General features: G+C 41.5%; 2 protein-coding genes across 2 annotated transcripts; both read left to right on the forward strand.

Moving 5' to 3' along the window:
• Nucleotides 1-1,480: 1,480 nt before the first annotated feature.
• On the forward strand, nt 1,481-11,883 carry LOC143138695 (ribonuclease inhibitor-like; the record flags this gene model as incomplete). The annotated part of the gene is made up of 5 exons (XM_076299113.1): nt 1,481-1,620; nt 3,144-3,317; nt 5,834-6,007; nt 9,610-9,786; nt 11,687-11,883. Coding segments are annotated over 5 exons (843 nt in total), but the record flags the coding sequence as incomplete, so codon positions are not given.
• A 324-nt stretch (nt 11,884-12,207) lies between these two features.
• LOC143137509 (NACHT, LRR and PYD domains-containing protein 1 homolog) lies at nt 12,208-20,237 on the forward strand. Its single transcript, XM_076297759.1, has 4 exons — nt 12,208-12,279; nt 14,391-14,537; nt 17,456-18,366; nt 18,868-20,237. Coding segments are annotated over exons 2-4 (1,179 nt in total). The 5' UTR covers nt 12,208-12,279; nt 14,391-14,535; the 3' UTR covers nt 19,134-20,237.
• Nucleotides 20,238-23,363: the final 3,126 nt, after the last annotated feature.

Below are 23,363 nucleotides of genomic sequence, written 5' to 3' on the forward strand. Positions count from 1 at the left end.
CCCATCCTTTATTGTTTCTACCGGCACACCTCTTGGGACTTTCTTAGTTGCCTGTGCATAGGAAACACCTTGGACTACTTTAATTCGCTGTACCTCCTGCATTCTTTTGTTAGCCTCACATCCACCATATACTGTGCTATGTTCTCCTCCACAATTACAGCATTTTAGTTTTGCCCCCTCTTCACACTTATTCATATTCACCACTACATTTGCTACATCTTTGTTTGCCCTTGCATATCGCCGCTACTGTACATGCCCATATCTTTGGCATTTAAAACACCGCAGTGGTGGAGGAATGTAAACCTTGACATCATAGCTCATGTAACCAATAAACACTCCTGGGAGTTTAGCTTCCTCAAAAGTTAACATTATTGATAGACTGTCACATATATTTCCATTCCTTCTTGTTTTAAGTCGCTTTGCTTCCCTTACTTTAACATTCTTTATTCCTTCTTTCACTGAATCCACTTACTCACTTAGAGGAATCCCTGAGATTACACCCCTAACAAACTTTTTGTCATAATCCATTGAACATTCACTCACTGTCCATTTAGTTTATTTTTCTTTATTGCTTTCTGTTGTTGTTCATCACTTTTACATATTACCAGTAAAGAACCATTCCTCAATTTTTTAGTGCTCCTTACCTCCCCAATATCTTTATGCAGAATTTTGGTTAGTTGGATTGGACTCCACTCGTCAAAAGTAGTCCCCTCTTGTAACAATTTGATAAACACCTTGAACTCATCTTAACTCCTTTTCACCGTTTTTATTCCCTTATCAATGTCACTATTATCTGATTCGTCTCTATCTTTGGTTTTCCGTTTCCTATTTACTACTTTCCACTCTTCCAAACTCCTGTGTCCAACATCCATCTCCCCGTCCTCACTTCCTGATCCGTCACTTCCTGACCGCTGACCATTCATAGTCCAGTTGTTGCCAACCGCCTGAAGCTCACGATCAACAGACAAACGTCTACGCTCCTTTTCTTCCAGATGCCGCCATCCCTCCCCTCGACCCTAATCATGCGAAATGCCGTCTACTTCACTTTGTCAGGCAGATCCTATTTAAGTGATTTCTTGATTGAGAAAAGGTGTGACAGTAATCAGGCCTGGGTGTGGCTAAAGAAATTGAACTCAGGCGATACACCACAGTTAAGTTATGTTTTAACAGGGGGGGCAAACACTTTTTCATACAGGGCCATGTAGGTTTGGATTTTTTCCCCCTTAATAATAAAAAACCTTAATTTAATAACTGAATTTTGTGTTTACTTGTGTTATCTTTGTCTTATATTTAAATTTGTTTGATGATCTAAAACATTTAGGTGTGACAAACATACAAAAAATAAGAAATCATGGGATTGGACTAAACACTACTTCACACAACTGTATATATATATATTTATATATGTCATAATCAGATATATCATCATGTGTTATGTTTCTCCAGGATGGTTGATTGTTACCTCACAGAGAAGAGCTGTGCTGCGATCGCGTCAGCTGCCAGATCAAAATCCTGCAGTTTGAAAGAACTGAAACTGAATCAGAATGAGCTTTGTGATGCAGGAGTTCAGCATCTCTCAGAGCTCCTCAAGAATCCCCACTGCAAACTGGAGAAACTATGGTAACACACAACAGATCTGCAAAAACTGCTGTGGATCTTGCGCTAATATATGGTTGTGGCAGACGTAATGGTGTGTGTAGGTCAGACATGAGCCCCAGACAGGAGTAGAGTTATTGTGGTTTCCTGAAGATTTTGATGGACAGTGAGAAGTTGAACAGGTTGTAAACGGAGATAATTGCAGATAATAAAGAAGAAAACAAAAACCCAATGATGGATCGCTGTACGGCAAATTATGTATATCAAAGAGAATATAAATGATAACATTTCTGATAATGATTAGGGGGCAGTCCTGGCCTACTAAACCCCGGCTGAAGTGCCCTTGAGCAAGGCATCTAACCCCTCACTGCTCCCCGAGCACCGCTGTTGTAGCAGGCAGCTCACTGCACCGGGATTCACCTCACTGTGTGTTCACTGTGTGCTGAGTGTGTTTCACTAATTCACGGATTGGGATAAATGCAGAGACCAAATTCCCCTCACGGGATCAAAAGAGTATATATACTTACTTAATACTTATACTTAATAACACAAAGCATCACGTTAGGCTACACATGTTGTATTACATAAATTAATACCATCACAGGTATATTTAACAGAAAGGAATTAACATTTCAGTGCAGGAAGTCAGTTGCGTCAAACAATTCTTTCACACAAGCATACGGGTATTTGTGGGCGTTTTTGGGACGCCATGCTGTTGAAGGTGCAAACAAACGCTGTATAGCCATTGACATCACATAGTAAGGAGCTGGCTCAAGGGTTATACAAGTATTTTCTCGTGTTTTGTTGTATAATGAAGGCACAGTTTGTATAGCCATACATGCGTGTTCACTTCTGGCTCCTTGGCTATCAATTTGATAACGATAACGGGCTATTAGAACACTGAACATATCGGAGGTGTCAAATGTTGAGTTACTCTAGTCTAGATTTTTTTGTGACGTTAATCACTCCTATGATGTCTATGCAAAGTAAAATGCCTGTTTTGAAGTTAACTGATGGTTAAATAACCAAAAATCCGATTGTTTGCACCTCCAAGTGGGCTGTGACGTATGTCTCTGATGCAAGTTTGTGTGAAAGAATTGAATGTTGCCGCAAGTGGATTAACTTAGCAAACATTTTATCGATAAACATTATAACAGATAAAGGCAGGAAAAGGAAATAAACTTACATTTCACAGACACACATGTAATAACTTTTAAGTAATATTTCAGGAAGTCAGTGTCAATATTTCAGGATGTCACCTTTTCCGCACCTGCGCAAAAGGTGACATTTAAATAGAAGGCCGACAGTACAGGCGGGGATTGCAGAGGCTCATCTGCAGATCTGTGTGTGGGGGGAGAACCCACTGATGATTGTTTACGGAGGGGGTTCATAGGGAGTAGTTCACTACAGTGTGTGTGTGTGTGTGTGCGTGTATGTGTGTGTGTGTGAACCTTTTGATGTGAAGGAAGGGTTGTGTTTTTGGTGCACCCGGGCATCATTTCTGAATGTAATAATCAGATATGTTATCATATATTATGTTTCCCCAGGCTGAGATATTGTTCCCTCACAGAGAAGAGCTGTGCTGTGATAGCGTCAGCTGCCAGATCAAAATCCTGCAGTTTGAAGGAGCTGTACCTGAGTGAGAATGAGCTTAATGGTGCAGGAGTTCAGCATCTCTCAGAGCTTCTCAAGAATCCCGACTGCAAACTGGAGAAACTAGAGTGAGTCTGAACACACAACAACAGATCTGTGTGTGTGGGGACAACCCACTGAGTGGTGGAGGTGAATCGTAGGGAGTAGTTCACTACTGTGTGAGTGTGTGTGTGTGTGTGTGTGTGTGTGTGTGTGTGTGTGTCTGATGAGTATATGATGATGAAATGCTGTGTGTGGATGTGTGTGTGTGTGTGTTGTATAGGGCTGAGACGGTTACCTTAATACCGAGGTCATGTGACACTTTCCCCAGGTTTGAGCTCGCCACCATCATCATCATAACAAAAATCAATCCAAGGATTCAAGGTTTTCCAATAAAACTTCAAAACTCATCATCAAAAGATTATGAGCAAACTCAACCTTCTGTGTGTTGGGGAGCGCAATGTTTCATGACACATACCATTTGTAATAACATTCTATTTGTGTTTAGCCTACTTTGTGAGAGTAGGGGAGAGCCGGTATAGTCGGTATAACAATTCTCTATTTTCTCAGTTCAAACTTGATAGACTTGAAAGACAAAAGACTTAATAATACAAGACTTGAAAGCTGTAAAATTTGGCCAGAAAGGAGTCGTCACATGTCTACTCATTAGCTACTTTCAGACATAGGTGTACTGTAAGTCTGCATGTTCTGTGCATTTCAAGATGTTGGGCTATATATCTGAACAACATATCCCGACATTTGGAACTCCGAACATAGGCGGTAGAATTTCGGACTGACATTATGTATAGAGCTTATATCTGAACGAAGCGAAGAACATGCAGAGATTCTGTTCATATGCTTGTTCAACCACGTTTAACCTGTTCAACCACGCAGAGATTCTGTTCATGTGTGTGGGTGTCGTTCACACATAATATCAGCATGTAAGCATCATATCTGAATCACCCGAAGGGCCGGACATCTATTTGACAAAGATTTGCATATAGTGCGGAGGACATGTCTGAAAACTAGGGCTGCCAATCGATTAAAAAAATTAATCGAATTAATTACATACTCTGTGATTAATTAATCTAAATGAATCGCATATATAATTTTTGCTGTGTAAGTATTTTAAATATTTAAATTCAAATGAACCATTGAATAATCAGCATTAGTGACATTAAAGTTCAAAAACTCTTTTATTATTATTTTCACTGTTCAAATAATGGCCATAATAATCTATGATATGACCTAATATGCTGAGGAAATAAATTCAAAAGTACTTCGGGAGGAAGTTTTTTTTACACATACAAGGCATTTCAGGCCACAGATATAACCTAGGGGACACAATGAAAATAAACTAACACTCCCCTCAATGTCAACAATGTCTTTGCATTGATGTGCGACTTTAGAGTTGACGAACTTCGGTGATATGCAAATTCCTTGCTGCAGACACTACAGAGGACTTTATTTTAATCAACACTTTATGTTTATCAACACCATCAGGCTGTTTTTTAAAAGTAAATGTTCTAATCAATGATCTAGGCAGCACATTTTCTTCTTTCTCCTTCATTTTACAATCTAATGGTTACTGACTAGAACGGCTATACGGCTAACTAGAAAGGTCATATGGAATCGATTAATCTACGCAATTTTTTTTAATCAGTTATTTCTTCTCAAATTAATTAATCGAAATTAATCAGTTATTTTGACAGCCCTAATGAAAACAGTTCTTAAAAGTTGAAACAGAATTAAAAAATATGTTTGTTACAACCTTAAAAAGGTTAAAATTAAAAAGTTAATTAAAAAGTGCAGTACAGTTGTAAATGTAACAGTGCTAAAGTTGTGATGGTTTATTGGATTGGATGGATTATTTCTTACACGTCTGAAGCATTTGGTCCAGTGATCTTTGAAGTTACTGTGTGAAGTCTGATTGGGTACATAATTCATAATCCATAACTCACAATAAGAAGTTTGGGGAGGGGGTCAAGCGTTGTATACCGCAAAACTGTGGTAATGTGATGGTAAGAAAAAAATCATACTGTCCCAGCCCTATAGTGTTGTATAGGTAAGGGATAACGGCCGCTGAGGTGTCCTATTATACGGAATTAATGGACGAGGGCGAGGGGCAAAGAACTCCCCGACGCGCAGCGGGCCTCCGCCCGAGTCCATTAATTCCGTATAACTGGACACACCTCGAAGGCCGTTATCCCGCTTATCACCCGGTTGCCACTGTAAAGCAAAGGAAACACGTGGTTTCGTTTAAAAAGAAGCTCACTAGTTCAGCTTGTTGTACAACTTTCGTTGGCCCTATAACAGCGATAGCATGGACAATTAGCTTGTTTACAGTTGATTCCATTGTTGCGAAGCCTGCCTCCAGGCTCAACCGTCGTCCTACTATCGTTGTTATAGTTACCATTCATAAGCATTGATATGGAACGCCGATTAAACTTTTTTTTACCAGATCTACTTCATAGGTGTCCCGTTATTCAGAATTAAAAGCCACCCCACCAGCCAATCAGAAAAGAGTATTTCTTCTCTCCGGGTGATAATTAGAGTTACAGTATGTGAAGTTCAATAATCAGATATGTGTTTTATGTTTCTCTAGGCTGAGATATTGTTCCCTCACAGAGAAGAGCTGTGCTGCGATAGCGTCAGCTGCCAGATCAAACTCGTGGAGTTTGAAGGAGCTGGACCTGAGTAACAATGAGCTTCATGATGCAGGAGTCCAGCATGTCTCAGAGCTTCTCAAGAATCCCCACTGCAAACTGGAGAATCTAATGTGAGTCTGAACACACAACAGCATATCTGTGTGTGTGGGGGCCCACTGATGAGTGTGGGTGGAGGGGGTTCTTAGGGAAAAGTTCACTACTGTGTGTGTGTGTGTGTGTGTGTGTGTGTGTGTGTGTGTGTGTGTGTGTGTGTGTGTTACATCAATAGAGACATGCACTATATATCTGTGATACATTTTGATGATTGAGTCACAGTGTGATGGTGTGTGTGTGTGTTTATATACAGTACAGTACCGTCCAGAATTATTGGCACCTCTAAAATCCTGTATAAAAATAATCTGTTGGTGATTTGTTGCAATCTCACAATGACAAAAATCCAAATGAGGAAAAATCCAACCTTGAAGGGAAGCAAATTTATTTTGAGAAAAATGCAAATCTCATAAAGAAATAAATATTTTTAACAAAAACACGTCGCTCACAATTATTGGCACCCCTGCTTGTAATACCTTAAGCATCCTTTTGCCAATAAAATAGCTTGTAATATTCTCCTATGGCACCCCATAAAGTTGGAGAATACAAAGCAAGGAATTTAAGACCGTTCTTTCTTACAAAATCTCCCCCAGATCGTCCAGATTCCTAGGTCCACACTTGTGCATTCCCCTACTTGACTCACCCCACTGTATTTCTATCGAGTTTAGATCAGGGGATGGCAATGACAGAAGCTTGATTTTGTGTTCCATAAACCATATTTGTTTTGATTTGGACATTTGTTTTGGTTCATAGACCTGATGAATGATCCAATCATGACCCACTTTTAGTGTCTTGGCAGAGATTGACAGATTTCCTTTGAAAATGTTCAGGTTTTTCTTGGTGTTCATTATACCATGCACCTTAATTAGTTTCCAAAGGCCTTTGGAAATAAAAATCAGCCCCACAATAGCACAGTCCCTCCACCATAATTCTCATCTTTTCAGTATAGTCATACTTCTATGTACGCCAGACACACCTAAAGTGTTTCTAGCCAATTTCATTTAATCTGACAATAGACCACACTTCCAGACAAAGTCACTGTACCATTCAGTAACTCCTGCTCCTTAGATTGGTAATTAAATGACTGGACCAGCTTTTACCTGGCATGCCCTCTAAATAATCTATTAGCAGTGAGGTCACTTTTGAATTTTATTTTGGGGGGACTTGGTGACCCCAAAATGATACCTTTTTCTGTAACTCTCTAATAGTAGTTCTTTTTTTCTTTTTTTCCCTATTTTACCATCCTCCGTACTCTATGTGGGGGCAAGATAACCATGGGCCTTTGTCCAAGCATGTTTGTCACATTTCCAGTTGATTAGAACCTTTTAATCATTGTTTTAACTGTAAATAGGCATTTTCAACAAAGTACCTAGTTTTATAGACATTCCCTGACTTACACTTTCTTTTTATTTAAATTTAGTGTATTCTCTTGTCTTTCCGATGTTGAAAAATTACTAGAGGATTTAGCCTCTGTGTCACTTTATTTTCATACCTTAGTAAAAAAGAAAGTCATGAACTACTTCTGAAAGTTCACAGACACTCCGATTAACTTAAATAAGTTGAAATTAGATAGGAAAATGCCTCTGTTAGGTTTTGTATATAAGATTTTTCTAGGGGTGTCAATAATTGTGAGCAACGTGTTTTCGTTAAAAATATTTATTTCTTTATGAGATTTTCCTTTTTCTCAGAATAAATTTGCTTCCCTTCAAGGGTGAATTTTTCCTCGTTGTTTTCATTGTGCGAGTTCAATAAATCACCAAACGATTATTTTTTATACCTGTTTTTAGTCAACTTTACCAAAGGTGCCAATAATTCTGGAGGGTACTGTATGTGTTTTTGTGTGTTAATCTGTGATGAATGAAGTGTATGTATGTGTGTGGCACTCTGATTGGTGAAGTATGATGAGTATGTGTGTATGTCAGTGATACTTCTGATGAGTATATGATGATGAAATGCAGTGTGTGGAGGAAATTCTCTCTCTCTCTCTCTCTCTCAATTCAGTAGTAGTACTAGTAGTAGATAACTTTATTGTACCCGTGGGGCAGTTGGGTTTGCGGCACAGTCGCAATTGACGTTACGACCTGGCTCTAAGCCGCAACATAAAGAGGGAGTCGGGACAACAGAGATAACTTTAACCAATAAAGTATTTATTCAAAAGTAACAAAAGCAATAAATAACCATTACCAAAAGATGTCGAGGGGAAAGTAAAAGTGTGTATGCAAGTGTGTTCATGTGGGTGCGTATGTGCCAAAGTCAGTATGATGTTCCAAGATAGAAAGAAAGTGCCAGTGGGAGAGAGATAACCCAGCGGTGAGATAACCCAGCGGTGAGATAACCCAGTGGGAGAGAGATAACCCAGAGGTGCCTGCAACATAATGTGCCTAACAGAAAAGTGCCCCAAATCAAGAGAGAGAACAACCCCTTAAATACCCACACACCTTCACCAGGTGAGTGTGATTAGCCAATTAGACTAGCTAGGCCGGCATCAAACGCTGCGTCAAACGCAGCAATCCATGGGCCAGCAGACTACACTACAGACACTTGAAGACTAGCAATCTGACAAGTGGGTGGCACCAACCCAATTGCCAATTAGATGCTGCAAGGGGACTGTGAGGCAAAATGCAGGCAAACCTGCGTCAATAACTGCATGGAGCTTTAACCTCCTGAAGCACCCCTCAGCTGCTGAAAAACAAAGGCATTTTAGAATTCCCATAAAATCTGCACGAATGTGATTTCTCTGAGCAACATTGTATCAACCTGAGCCTTGGTCTCTACACTTAAATGTTTCAGTAGCACAAACAAGCTTCTCTTCTGAGCACTTGATCAGGGCCACGTTAACCCCATCAGGCTCCAATGCTGAATTGCAATTCAATTCAAATTAGCTTTATTGCCATGACAAAAAAAACATTGTGTTGCCAAAGCTTACACATATTATAGTATAGTTGTACAGATTTAAATAATAAAAAAATATAATAATGCTAACACATTTATATATTAAAATGTATACTAATTAGGCAAAATAATACAGTGAAATGTAGGAAGGAAAAGGACTCACTTTATCAATCTTTGACACTCTGTCAGGAATTCTACTGCTATTGTCGCACAATTGTGCCCTCCCAACAAATACGGGAGCTTGTCCTCATAGGGAAGCATGGGGAATTGGGGAGCAATCTTGCCAATGTGGTCAAAGAATTTTCTCCTAACCAGGGTGTAACTTTTACACTCAGTGAGGAAGTGTAACTCATCTTCTACTACTCCTTTGTGGCATTGTAGACATAGCCTGTCATCTCTTGGTTTCCATGTCTGTCTGTGCCTACCCCTCTCAACTTCCCCCACACTTACCCCTTTCAGAGTGTGCTCACTAATTCTGAAGGAAGTTAGAAGTTTCCTTTTTTTATAATCTTTGATATTTGTTAAATATGGTTCCAATTCATAATTTGTTTTTATTTTTTGATAATAGTTCAATTTGTTGGATTTAAAAATTTTGTCTAGCCAATATTTGTAATATTCATCTTTTGTTAATTTTTCGATATGTTTTAAATTCAAATTGTGTTTTGTACTCTCTCTCTCTCTCTGTCTGTCTCAATAATCAGATATGTTATCATGTGTTATGTTACTCCAGGTTGATGAAGTGTTCCCTCACAGAGAAGAGCTGTGCTGCGATAGCGTCAGCTTCCAGATCAAACTCCAGATCAAGTTTGAAGAAGCTGAACATGAGAAACAATAAACTTTATGATGCAGGAGTTAAGCATCTCTCAGAGCTCCTCAAGAATCCCCACTGCAAACTGGAGACACTAGTGTGAGTCTGAACACACAACAACAGATCGGTGTGTAGGGAGAACCTACACCAACCAAACCTGTGTTTGTGTTTGTTTGTTAGGGAGACACCTACCTGTTGATGAATGTATTAGATTTACTGAATTAATGATGAAATCAGTAAGGGGAGACCGTCAGTACGTTTACACGACACTCGGAAAAACCTAATTATTGTATTAGTCCAACCCAAACCAAAGTTTTGAAATGCTTGTAAACATGTAAGCTTGGCTGAAATCGGAGGGAAAAAGCTGTTTCGGTGGGACTAACACACTTAGATAATACGAAAGTAGTTTGAGTTAGCTGTGCATGTATAGGCGGCTATCGGACTGAAACAGCTTGCGTAACTTGGACACCTCAGTCTTCAACCTTTTTAGCTTGGTTAGTAAGCTACCCAGATAGCAAGAGGCTGGCGGACTACTGTCGGTCCATTGGGGGCATAGCTGGTGGTCCGCTGGCATTTTGCTCATCGGTTCTCTGGCGGTCCGCTGTGGGTTGCAGACAAATTGCCCAATATGTTGCCACTATTGATCTAAAATCTTTTTCATTTGTTCAGTCATACTCCATTGGCTCTATCTTGCACTCCAGCTCAATTGACTTTGTATACTCGCGCTTTTGTCTTTCCCATTATGCAGTCAGCGCATATTACATGTCCGTAAATTAGGGAATTCAATTGCACCCACGGGGGTGGTTCAGCGAAAAGAGGGAGCGTGTTCCGGCGCAAACTTTCCCTGTTGATATTTTGCAGTTTCAGAAAACAATTCCGCCACAGACCAGGAACCTCCTGGTCTAAAGTCAGTGGCGCAAATTCAGATGCTATTTGAAGGGCGCATGCATGGCCACAGGCCTGCAGGAATGAATGCTATAGTGGGCATTACTTCAAATTGGCCGGCTTCACGCGTGATTCGCACGTGACCTCATGCGCGATCACGCGACTTTAATTTGTATTTCCCCAGTGACGCTGCAACGACGCTGCAACAACCCAAACAACCACCAGATGGCTCTTGTGAGCAGGGTGTCTCGTAAAAAGAAATGGAGCCGTGTCCTTCCCAATAGAGCTACAGTATCAGTCCATGAGTAGGCCTACTAGAAGGCATTGTTTCAATTTAATTTAGGCTATTTGGCTACGACATAAGGCTTGGCTATGCATTAAGGTTAACGTTCAATGAAGGAATGAAGCGGCTATTAGCTCGCAAAATAAACAGCGGATGGAAAACCCTACACAGACTTCACTACAGACTTTAGCAGACTTTAGCAGACTGGTTTAGAAATATGCCTGCCCTGCCCTAATAAAGAAATATTTGGTTAACTGCAAACGTTCTTTAGAATACAGCTGATCAACCATCTGCCTTCACTTTTGAATGAGATCCGTTGCCATTGACAGCGGTCATTATTTAGAAGTCCTTAGGCGAAAATACTGACCGGTAGAACTTTGGGAAATCCCATTCAAGTCAATGGAGCATTCTACCTGCATTGTGAAAAGCCGTATAATAATTCATGATAATTAAAGCATTTAAAGATCTTTTCTTGGTCTATCTACTAATTTATTGTTACTAATCAATCCCTACAAACTTGTTGTAAACCAAAAGTTGATAGACGTGGGAGGGAACTTTCCGCCTTGACAGCTTGGACCAATGATCGCACAATTCTGTCTGAAAACGCTTCTGCATAGGTGGCTCTCGTGTTTCAGCTCGGTTAAACTGTGCATGAAAACATACTGAGTGTGTTTTGTGTGTGTGTGTGTATGTGTGTGTGTGTGTGTGTGTGTGTGTGTGTGTGTGGGTGTTTGTGTCTTCGTGTGTGTGTGTTTGTGTGTGTGTGTTGTATAGTTAGAGGTACAGTGTGTCAATGTAGTTTTCATGTCATCATGTGTTATGTTTCTCCAGGCTGATTGGTTGTTCCCTCACAGAGAAGAGCTGTGCTGCGATAGCGTCAGCTGCCACATCAAACTGCTGCAGTTTGAAGGAGCTGGAACTGAGTTACAATGAGCTTCATGATGCAGGAGTTCAGCATCTCTCAGAGCTCCTCAAGAATCCCCACTGCAAACTGGAGAAACTAGTGTGAGTCTGAACACACAACATATCTGTGTGTAGGGGGAGTAGTTCACTACAGTGTGTGTCTCTTTCTATGTGTGTGTGTGTGTGTGTGTGTCTGTGTGTGTGTGTGTGTGTATTTGTGTATGTGTGTATGTGTGTGTGTGTGTGTGTGTGTGTGTGTGTGTGTGTGTGTGTGTGTGTTGTATACTTAGAGGTACAGTATGTGAGTATAATAATCAGATATGTAATCATGTGTTATGTTTCTCCAGGCTGGAGCGTTGTTCCCTCACAGAGAAGAGCTGTGCTGCGATAGCATCAGCTGCAAGATCAAACTCCTGCAGTTTGAAGGTGCTGAACCTGTGTTACAATGAGCTTCATGATGCAAGAGTTCAGCATCTCTCAGAGCTCCTCAAGAATCCCCACTGCAAACTGGAGATACTACTGTGAGTCTGAACACGCAACAACAGATCTGTGTGTGGGAGGAGAACCCACTGATGAGTGTGGTAGTGCTGTAGTTCACTACAGTGTGTGTGTGTGTGTGTTACGGAAAGTGAAGGAAGGATTGTGTTGTGTGATCAGTGTCTGTGATAAGTGTCACACAGATCTGTTAGGTGTGTTAGTTAGGTGTATTGTGTGTGTGTGTGTGTGTGTGTGTGTGTGTGTGTGTTTTTGTTTGTTAGGGCTCTGACACACCAACCTGACGGCCGACCATAGGCAGAAAAGGCAGTCGGCTGATCAGTTGGCTCCCGTTTCCCCGAGTCGGTCAAAAAAGTGCCTCCGAACACACGCCAACTTGAGCTTACGTTCTGCGCGTGCGCAACGCGTAATACATCTCCATAACAGCGGGCAGCGCTACAGGTTGCGCGTGCGCGAGATACCAAGAGTTACCAAGATGAATCATAAAAGGATTCGCCAATGGAACAAAATGGCACTAGTTTCGGACTTCTCTGATTAAGCAAGAAGAAAATATAAATATATATTGTGTACTATTTTATAGTCATTGCTTGTGTGTGATGCCAATGAAACACTCTTTCGGACACGGAATGAATAATTTATTTTTTGCCCGTTAATCAAGCTAGCCAGCAAGCTAGCTAACGTTAGTACTGTAAACGGAAAGTGAATGAGAATGGTTAGTGATGTTCGCCAACTAGGTAGCAGCTAAGGACTTTGGTTAAACGTGTATATTGTTGCAATCAAACCTGAAATAACATACATTCAGCAACTTTGTGGTAGTCTAGTTCTAGCAAAAATATGTTGGGATAGATTATCAACCATCTATGGGTCTAGAGCCTTTGAGAACAGGTGGTTGTACACAAGAGCTTTGCTGAGACATGGTGCTGATCCCAAATCGGCCAAAATGAACGCCGACGGCTCCTCCGACTGACGAGACTTGACTCACCGACTGTCCGGGCAATAATCGGGTTGGTGTGTCAGCGCCTTCAAGGATACCTTTTGATGTAAAGGAGGAAGCGTTGTGTTTTTTGGGCACCCTGCGTTTGTTTTTTTTGTTTTTTTTTTCAAATATATTTTTTGGGGCTTTTTATGCCTTTAATCTGATAGGATAGTGGAGAATGACAGGAAGCTAGTGGGAGAGAGAGTTGGGGTGGGATACGGAAAGGACACGGTGCGGGAATCAAACCTGGGTCGCCGGCGTACGGTGCAGGTGCCCCAGCCACTCGCACCACGGCTGGGCCCAGGCACCCTGCATTTGTATCTCATCATTGAGTCACAGCATGATGTGTGTGCGCGTGTGTGTCTGTTTGTGTGTGTGTGTGTGTGTGTGTGTGTGTGTGTGTGTGTGTGTCTGTGTGTGTCTGTGTGTGTGTTTGTGTGTGTGTGTTTCGCACTTTTCAGGTATGATATGTGTATGATATGATATGTGGTGATGAATAAATGATGATGAAAGGCATTATGGAAGAAACCGTGTGTGTTTATGTATGTGTGTGTATGTGTGTGAGAGAGAGAAAGAATGTGATGAATGTGTGATGAATGGACCATTTGCACGGAACACACAGCTCATTTATTTCCGGTGAAGCCAGCTGTCTTGTAGCCGTCGCTATTGTTAATGTAATTAGTGTCTACCAAACCTGGTTGGACCTAGTGAATCAGCACATTACGCAACAACACAGCTTATACTCCACTCCTCTGCATCCCCACCAACAGTAACAATTGACAGTGAACATCTTGAGAACATGGACCATTTTACCTCAAGGGTAGACATTTTATCTGCTGTGCAAAACTTCACAAAAGAGTCTTTGAATCCCCCAACTTGAAAAGACAGAGCTACTGGATTACAACGCAGTTATTCTGCCAACACTTCTACTGTATATGGTGCAGGGATCTGGCCACCTACAGCATTTAAGAGCCTAGGAGTTCTGCCACCAATGATACCTGCAATAAATCCTGTCCATTAGCTGGGAAGAGAAGCAGACCAATTTCAGTATCCTTGAGGAAGCACTGGTGTGTGTGTGTGTGTGTGTGTGTGTGTGTTATAGTGTGCAAACTGGAAAAACTAATGTGATTGTTAACACATTAGTAATCATTTGTCTTCTAGAGTGGCTAATCGTATCTTCTACAAGGAGAGTCCAGCAGCAGCAGCAGCCTCTGCTAGCAGCTCCCACTCAGATGCTGCAGAGCTGCACCTCAGAGACAAAGTCCAGCAGGACCCAGGAGCACAGCTGCTCTCTCTGGACAATAACATGTGAGTCAGGTGGACAATGGTGCACTCTTTTTCTCTCTCTTTCACTCACTTACTCACACGCACACACTTTTTGTGGCACTGTAAGCAAAGAGTTTTGTGTGTGTGTGTGTGTGTGTGTGTGTGTGTGTGTGTGTAGTTCCAAAATGAATGCTGGCACGCTATCCGAATTAAGGCAGACGCTCAATGTAGTTGTGGTTGCCTTAACGATTCTGCCGACGTATCCTCCCCTGCTACCTGCCGCTCACATTGCAATTAAACAATCAGTAAAACTAGTCAGAGGTTATTATGACCGGTCCAGTTTCACTCTTCATATTACGGTTACACTTTACTGGACAGTATCCACATAAGAGTGACATGACACTGTCATGAACGTGTCATAAACAAGTCATAAACGTTAATGACATAACGCTTCTGTTAGTAAGTGACATTCGGTTTTTGTCATAACAAATTAGGGTTAGGATTACAGTTAGAATTAGGATTAGGGTTAGGGTTATGGTTGGGATTAGGTTTAGAAGATAGGATTAGGGTTAAGGTTAGGGTTCATGTGTCATGACAGTGTCATGTGTTCATGACAGTGTCATGTCATATTATGTCAATACTGTCAAGTAAAGTGTTATCCATATTACTATTGTGTTGATGTAGCCAATTTATCGTAAAACTAGGGCTGTCAAAATAACTGATTAATTTCGATTCATTCATTTGAGAAAAAATAACTGATTAAAAAAAATAACGCAGATTAATCTATTCCGTATGACCTTTGACCCCGAGCCGTTGTAGTCAGTAACCATTAGACTGTAAAATGAAGGAGAGAGAAGAAAATGTGCTGCCTAGATCATTGATTGGAACATTTACTTTTCAAAAACGGCTTGATGGTGTTGATAAAAATAAAGTGTTGATTAAAATAAAATCCTCTGCAATGTCTGCAGCAAAGAATTTGTATATCACCGGAGTTCATCAACTCTAAAGTCGCACATCATTGCAAAGAAATAGTGTTGACATTTAGGGGAGTGATACTTTATTTTCATTGTGTCCCCTACTGTAGGTTATATCTGTGGCCTGAAATACCTTGTATGTGATAAAAAAAAAAAACTTCTTCCCGAAGCACTTTTGAATTTATTTCCTCAGCAAATTAGGTCATATCATAGATTATTGTGGCCATTATTAAAATAATAATAAAAGGGTTTTTGAACTTTAATGTCACTAATGCTGATTATTAAATGATTCATTTGAATTTAAATATTTAAAATACTTTCACAGCAAAAATCATATATGTGATTAATTTAGATTAATTAATCACAGAGTATGTAATTAATTAGATACATTGTTTTAATCGATTGACAGCCCTAGTAAAAACATTAACTTTCTTCCGCAGCGTTTCCTCTTCATTTTGTTGCAGTGACCACTGCTTCAAAAAAGACGAGTTTGTCTGTGTGTGTGTGTGTGTGTGTGTGTGTGTGTGTGTGTGTGTGTGTGTGTGTGTGTGTGTGCAGTGGTGGAGGAAGTACTGAATCTCAGTACTTAAGTAAAAGTACAAATACACAGAGAAATATTTACTTTAGTAAAAGTAAAAGTACCACAATGACAACCCTACTTAAGTAAAAGTAAAAAAGTACCTGCTTTTAAATGTACTTTAAGTATTAAAAGTAAAAGTATTTGCATAATGATTTATTATCTTAATATCTATATTCTAAAAGAAAAAATAGTATGGGCTGTGGCATTTTAATTAGGCCTAAGCTAGTTTTAGGTTAGGCTATATTCGACTAGATAGTTTTAAGCTAATGCAATTGTGCTTACCATCTGTGGCCCAGTTTACATTCTGACCTACAATTCTAGAGACTGTAATTCTGGTTTTCTACTAGGGTGATCTGCTGAGTATATCATTCAGCAAAACACGAGAGCCTGAAGTTTAACGGGGTAGACCAGGGAAACGTCGGGTGGATTGTAATGCCAATTCTGCTGATTGAACAGAAAAGTTGCTGAGAAAGGTGTCTTTATGATTAGGTTCAGTTTCACTTGCGCAGACGCACATAGACATTGAATGAGCGCTCACATTTCTACCCCCCCCTCAATTGTAGGCTATGCCTCTTTATTTGATCACACACAATTAAGAAATATTTCCTAATCTGGAAAATGCTACGTTTTTTTCTGCCAGCGGTTCTATAATAGTCTACCATTCATTTGTGGCGCAAATGATCAGACGTGTGACAGAAGCATGGGCATAGCCTGTAACTTCGCTGATCCGCGGATAGCAATCTCATCGGAGAGGAGGCCCTAACGCTGCAGATAACAGACAGAGAAAGGCACAGAACACAGTTGCATGTCCAGTGTAGCCATGGGTCTGGTGAATATAGCCTACCGAATGCAGATGGCTACAAGCTCACGCTTTGCCTGGTCTAGACTATAAGCTTATGTTTCAAAGATTTAGAAGCTGGGCACGTAGCGCTCCAGAATCTGTGGTAGCAACCCCGCCCCCTGGTAAAACAAACGTGTTTGTCAGAGAGAAAAAAAATCTGATCATAAAATGTATCGTAAAAAGGAACGATGGTGTTGTAGAAATGTAGCGGAGTAAAAGTACAGATAATTGCTGTAAAATGTAACGAAGTAAAAGTCAAAAGTATGCACTATAAATTCTACTTAAGTAAAGTACAAATACGTGGAATATTTACTTAAGTACAGTAACGAAGTATTTGTACTTCGTTACATTCCACCACTGTGTGTGTGTGTGTGTGTGTGTGTATTAGAGATGAAATGGAAGGAGTGTCTGGTGAATCTGGCCTTTACTATCATCAACTGATGAAAGATCACAATTCCTTCTGAACACCATGACCTGACCAGTGTTTTGAGGGAAAAATGTGTCATTGTGCTGCTTTTTCTTAGTTCAAACTATTTGTGTGTGTGTGTGTGTGTGTGTCCTAAAGGCAGGATCACCACAATGATGCCCCACAGAGGAACTGTGAATCCTGTGCTGAAGTTCCAGACTCCAGCCACTGGGTCCTGTTAGAGCCTGAAGTCTCCACAGACGAGAGTGACTCCACCTACAGCCTGAGCTCTCCTGCAGGGAGCTATGAGTGCCCAGAGTCTGGTCTGCGCTGGACGTGTGCTGGTCCAGTCACCCTGCAGTACCGCTTCACAGACTGGCATGTCTTTACTGAAGAGCTGGCCCACATGCAGTCCAGACAGGCTGGTCCTCTGATGGACATCAGGCTCATCTCAGGAGAGCTGGAGGAGATCCACCTGCCACATTTCCTCTGTTTGGGGGGTTCTAAGGCGTCTGTGCGTGATGCTGTGAGGGTCCTGCATGGGCGGGAGAGTGGAGTGTGTGTGGAGGAGTGTGAGCTGACCCGACACCATGCCAGGCTTCTCCACCCCTCCTTCTCTCTGTTAGGGCTGGTGTATTACCTGAGGGATCTGTTTTCTCCCAAAGTCCACTGTGAGCTGCTGCTCTTCTGCACCTGCACCGCTCCCCTGGAACTCCACACCTACCTGGTGCCAGACGACACAGCTCACATCCAGGCCATCCACAAGAAGGAGGAGAAGAGGGGGGTGTGGATCGACAAACCCAGCGCCTTAATCCCACTTTGGCTGAAGGACACCTTTCGTGTGAGGACATCGTGTCCATCGGAGATCCAGCCTACGAATATAAACCTGTGGCCACCTTCCACTAGTAGGTTCTTTGAAGTGTACATGGAGCAGCCAGAGGAGGGCTTTGATATGGAGGTCATCAGCTCTCAGCACAAAGAGCCCATCTGGACAGTCAAGATCCGCAGACGTGACTACTGCAAGCCCAGCAGGAGCCCAGGACAGGGCAGCAGCCAGGGGACAAACACAGGTACTCACACACACACACACACACACACATACACACACACACACACACACACAAACCTAGACACACACTGCAGCTCCAGTGAAAATGTCAGTTTATTGGAGGAGCATACTAACACACACACACACACACACATACACATACACTGCAGCTCTACTGAAAATGTCAGTTTATTGGAGGAGCACACTAACATACACACAGACACACACACACACACACACACACACACACACACACACACACACACACACACAGACACACACACACACTCACTGTGTTTTCACTGTGTGCTGTGTATGTTTCACTAATTCACGGATTGGGATAAATGCAGAGACCAAATTTCCCTCACGGGATCAAAAGAGTATATATACTTATACTTATACAATTGTGACTCGATCATCACAGGGTACACACAATCATAGGCATTGACACACACACACACACACACACACACAGATGGTTCCTCAGGTGGTCTAACTCACTCACACTCTCTGTTGTGTCCAGAGCGGCTGTTCCAGGTGCGGCCCGGCCTCATCAGTGGAGTGTCCAGAGGTGTCCTGAGGAGCATGCTGGACCGTCTCCAGGCCCACAGGCCTCCTGTGCTGAGCAGCAGGGAGGCTGAAGAGGTCCTGCAGAGGAGCCAGGTGCTGCAGGACCAGGTGAGCTGCCTGGTGGACATGGTGCACAGGAAGGGAGATACAGCCTGCAGCATCACGCTGGCCCTGCTGGAGGAACTGGACCCCCACCTGCATGGAGAGCTGCACCTGTGAGCACTGGACCCCCACCTGCATGGAGAGCTGCACCTGTGAGCACCTGCAGGGGGCGCCCCTCTCACCCACTATGAATCGTGCAGTGTGTCAGCGCCGAGAAAGCAGTGTGTGTTACTCTGAGAGTGTGTGTGTTTGTGTTTGTGTGTGCACCTGTGTGTCTGAGAGAGGGAGAGATAGAGAGAGAGAGAGTGTGTGTGTGTGTGTATGTGTGTGTGTTAAAGTGTGTGTGTGTGTGTGGACCAGGTGAGCTGCCTAGTGGACATGGTGCTCAAGAAGAGAGAAACCACCCTGCAGCATCACGCTGGCCCTGCTGGAAGAACTGGACCCTCACCTTTATGGAGAGCTGCACCTGTGACCACCTGCAGGGGGCGCCCCTCTCACCCTGTGCTCAAGTATGTCAGCACCAGGAAAGTGTGTGTGTGTTTGTGTGTCTGTCTGAGAGAGGGGGGGGGGGGAGAAGGAGGGAGAGAGAGAGAGAGCAGTACAGCTATTAAGCATCATACATTATCTCAGGACAGTTGGGTGTTTGTATGATAGTAAGAGCAGTGATAATATGTTTTGTTGTGAACTTTTAATTTTCTCAGTTCATTGTGGTCTTCAGTTTATTCTGACCATTTTTTCTGTGTTAAAGAAAATTATATATGGCTGATACAAGGCCATCTCATATGAATCAAGTCCAATCATGATGCAGGTCTAACATGACTCACATGAATCAAGTCCAATCATGATGCAGGTCTAACATGACTCACATGAATCAAGTCCAATCATGATGCAGGTCTAACACGACTCATATGAATCAAGTCCAATCATGATGCAGGTCTAACATGACTCATATGAATCAAGTCCAATCAGTGGCGCAAAAAGTGGGTATGCACTATATGCGGTGCATAGGGGTGCAGCACCATGGGGGTGCCAAAGCGATGGTAAAAAATTAATTAATTAAAAAAACAATCTTTTTGTTGGTATTTTCTATATGTAGCTGCTGTTGTGCGATTCTAAATAATCATTTCTGTATTTCCTCAATGTTATATAGCATTTTAGAGGTCTAACAGGCTAGAGTAGGCACCCTCATAACATTTCATCATAGAATTTTGACATACAGTAGAAGAGGGAGCGGGGGGGGGAGCGGGGGGGGGCCTGAGTAAACAGACGAGTCGCCGTGTTCTATGGAAAAAGATGGAGAAAACAAAAAAGCTGTCGGGGCTAAAAATAGAAGAAAGAGGAAAAAGGAGATGGCATGTCAAGGGACAGCAGTTAAATAAGCAAAATCAATGTTGCTGCGCTGGCAACTAGAAAATATAGGCTAAGGTAGCATGTAGGCTACAATAACTGACAAGAATCTGGAAAACATAACTAATGCAATAACTCTGGTTTACCATGGAGGCTTACAAATAGGCCTAGGCCTATTCATGTTAACGTTCAAGGTTATCTAGCTCTAATGGCAAGCACCAGCCCCGGATCTCACACTTAGTAGAATAACCAAACAACGCAGCATCTATTTATAGTTTTTATTTCGATTGTGCATCAAAACCTTCCAAAATGAGTTATCGATCAAACATGCAAGAATAATTAATATCTTTGGGTTTTCACAATCTTCATGCAGCTCTACCTTGAGTTACTACACCAGGCCTAGTAATTTGGAACGCATCTTGAGCATGCATAAAAAACTAAGGCAGAGGCACCAGCTGGCTTGACATTGTTGCCATCTCCTATTTAATAAGAAATGTTTAAAAGGAAATTAGGAATTAAAGAAAGATGAGGCTACAATAGGTGACAGAGTTATCAAGTTCCCACTGTCTCACCATTTATAAGCTCAGGTTGGTGAGAGGGCTCTTTAACATTGCCTGTACTCACTGGTTTGTAACATGGCCAAGATAAAGATTACTTTGCTTCTGAAGAATTGAGTTGATGAGTCTTCAATAATTAGTTTTCCTTAAGCTAAGTATTTCCATGAAGCATAGCCTATAGATGCCGATTGAAACGTAGCCCATTCCATTCAGATAGCTAAGTCGCTACCAGGCTCATAATGCACTTTTAATTGCAAATAGAAATGTCAAGCCAGCAACAACTCATTACATGTTTCCATCCTAACAATGAAAGCTGCTTGTATTAACTTAATATTGTGTTGTCAATGTGGCGCAAACAAACAAGGCTAGAGTTGGATCAGCCTTATCCTTTGTGAGCAAGAGCTGGCAAAAGGACGTTATGATAACCGTCTAGACCCTTAAAGTGACGACTGCACCAATTATCAAAACTTCATCAAAATACACTATTGGCCTTTTTTTATCTTTAGTTGTTTGTGTCATATTTTTGTTTTTTTTCGCCAATGTTGTTATTGCATACCCCTCAGCAAATAGTAGTAGTTGCGCCCCTGAGTCCAATCATGATGCAGGTCTAACTTTTCACTGGTGTTCCTCTGTCAGTACCTTTCAGATCATTAGTGTTGATCAGTACATTCACAACATAATGTCTGATCACTAACCAGTGGGTTTTCAATTTTCCATGGATGATTTAGTGTCTGTTTTCATTTCGGTGTGATCTTACTGACAAATCATAATGCATTCCCAGGAATCAGGGATAGTGGCATTAAAAATTACAATAAAATGACATTATAAATTATTAGATTATGTTTTACCCCAGGTACCTCTTGTTATTGTGCTATGTTGTTGTAATTATTCAAAACAAATAAACAAGTACATCTTTGGTGGAAAGTTACAGTGATTTGTACAGTGTCAGTAAGTGGTGATTACATAATACTTGGTTGCCACAGTGCTGCCACCTTGTGGTCTGGAGTGCAGTAGATTCCTCCGCCTATCCCATACAGCTTGGACTCCTGCATGCTTTGCCCTGTTCATGGTGGCTTCCTCTGGTCTGTGTCTTTAATTCAGAGCCAAGACCCTGTACGGGATCACATGTAAACACAGCCTGAGACCCAGCGTGTAGAATGGGTTTCATACCACAGACATGCTAAATCAACCAGATGGAAGAGAATGTCATACTACAGACATGCTAAATCAAACACAGATAAGAATGGGCTTTACATCGGACCAATTATCAGCACATTTTGTGTTTCCAAGGCATGACCAGTGGTTAAATTAAACTTAAGCTGATACATTACTGAATTGTAAGTTGGCACATTCCGGTCACATTCCTTTTATAGAATCCTTTCAGAAGTACTACAAACACATCTTTAGTCGCTACAGATGACTGAACCCAAAGAAAGAACAAGACCACACAAATAACTTTGATTAGAATATTTAATACGTGCAAACAGAAATCAGGGTGCAAGTGATGCCATTTTCACATGCCCTCTTTCTGAGTCAAGGTTTTAAAGACAGTTATGTATTCGTTTTGAAAAAAAAAATACATATTGTTCCATACCGACATGAGCACAGCCATTTGTTGTGTACAAAAGTGCCTCAAGCGTGATAAGTGGTACGTGGTTTGGATTGGCCTGGTTGTGGAAATCAGTTTCAGTTGGAGAGTGTCCAAAATGATTAGCCAGAGCAATGAGCTCTTGGTTTCCCAAGCTAGGCTTCATCCCTATATATATACCAGGCTAGGCTTCATCCCTATAGATACGCCAGGCTAGGCTTCATCCCTATAGATACGCCAGGCTAGGCTTCATCCCTATAGATACACCAGGCTAGGCTTCATCTCTACACCCAATCACAGATAGGAGCAGGCTCAATTGATGGAAAAAAGCTTGAGTGCTTGTGTTGTGGATAATATAATTTATTTCCTAGACTACAAACTGCTTCTCCACTGTGTTAAGCCATATAAAATAGCTTCTGAGGTTGTTAACACGCTACTTGATCAATGGAAGAGTTAAGCTACTGAAAAGTTACTTGATTCAGGAAATAGTGACGTTACCGCCAAGCTACTGAGAATTGTAGCTAGTTACTAGCGGCGCTACAAGCACTGGCTATACTCTCTCACACACGCTACTAAACTCTCTCACAAACACTACTATAGGCCTACTCTCTCACATAGACTACTATACTCTCTCACATACACTACTAAACTCTCTCACAAACACTTCTATACTCTCTCACAAACACTACTATACCCACTCATACATACATAAAGGAGTATAATAGTGAGTGTGTACGAGTATAGTGGTGTATATGCAAGATTATGATAGTGTGTGTAAGAATTATTTCCTACTGTAGGTGGCTCCTCATAATGCACACACACACATACACACAAGGCAAGTATTGGAGACACCTT

The sequence above is a fragment of the Alosa pseudoharengus genome, unplaced genomic scaffold, assembly GCF_046254945.1.
Source record: "Alosa pseudoharengus isolate Yale_2024_CS ecotype anadromous, Long Island Sound unplaced genomic scaffold, YU_APseudo_1.1 YU_APseudo_1.1_scf_21, whole genome shotgun sequence".
NCBI lineage: Eukaryota > Metazoa > Chordata > Actinopteri > Clupeiformes > Clupeidae > Alosa > Alosa pseudoharengus.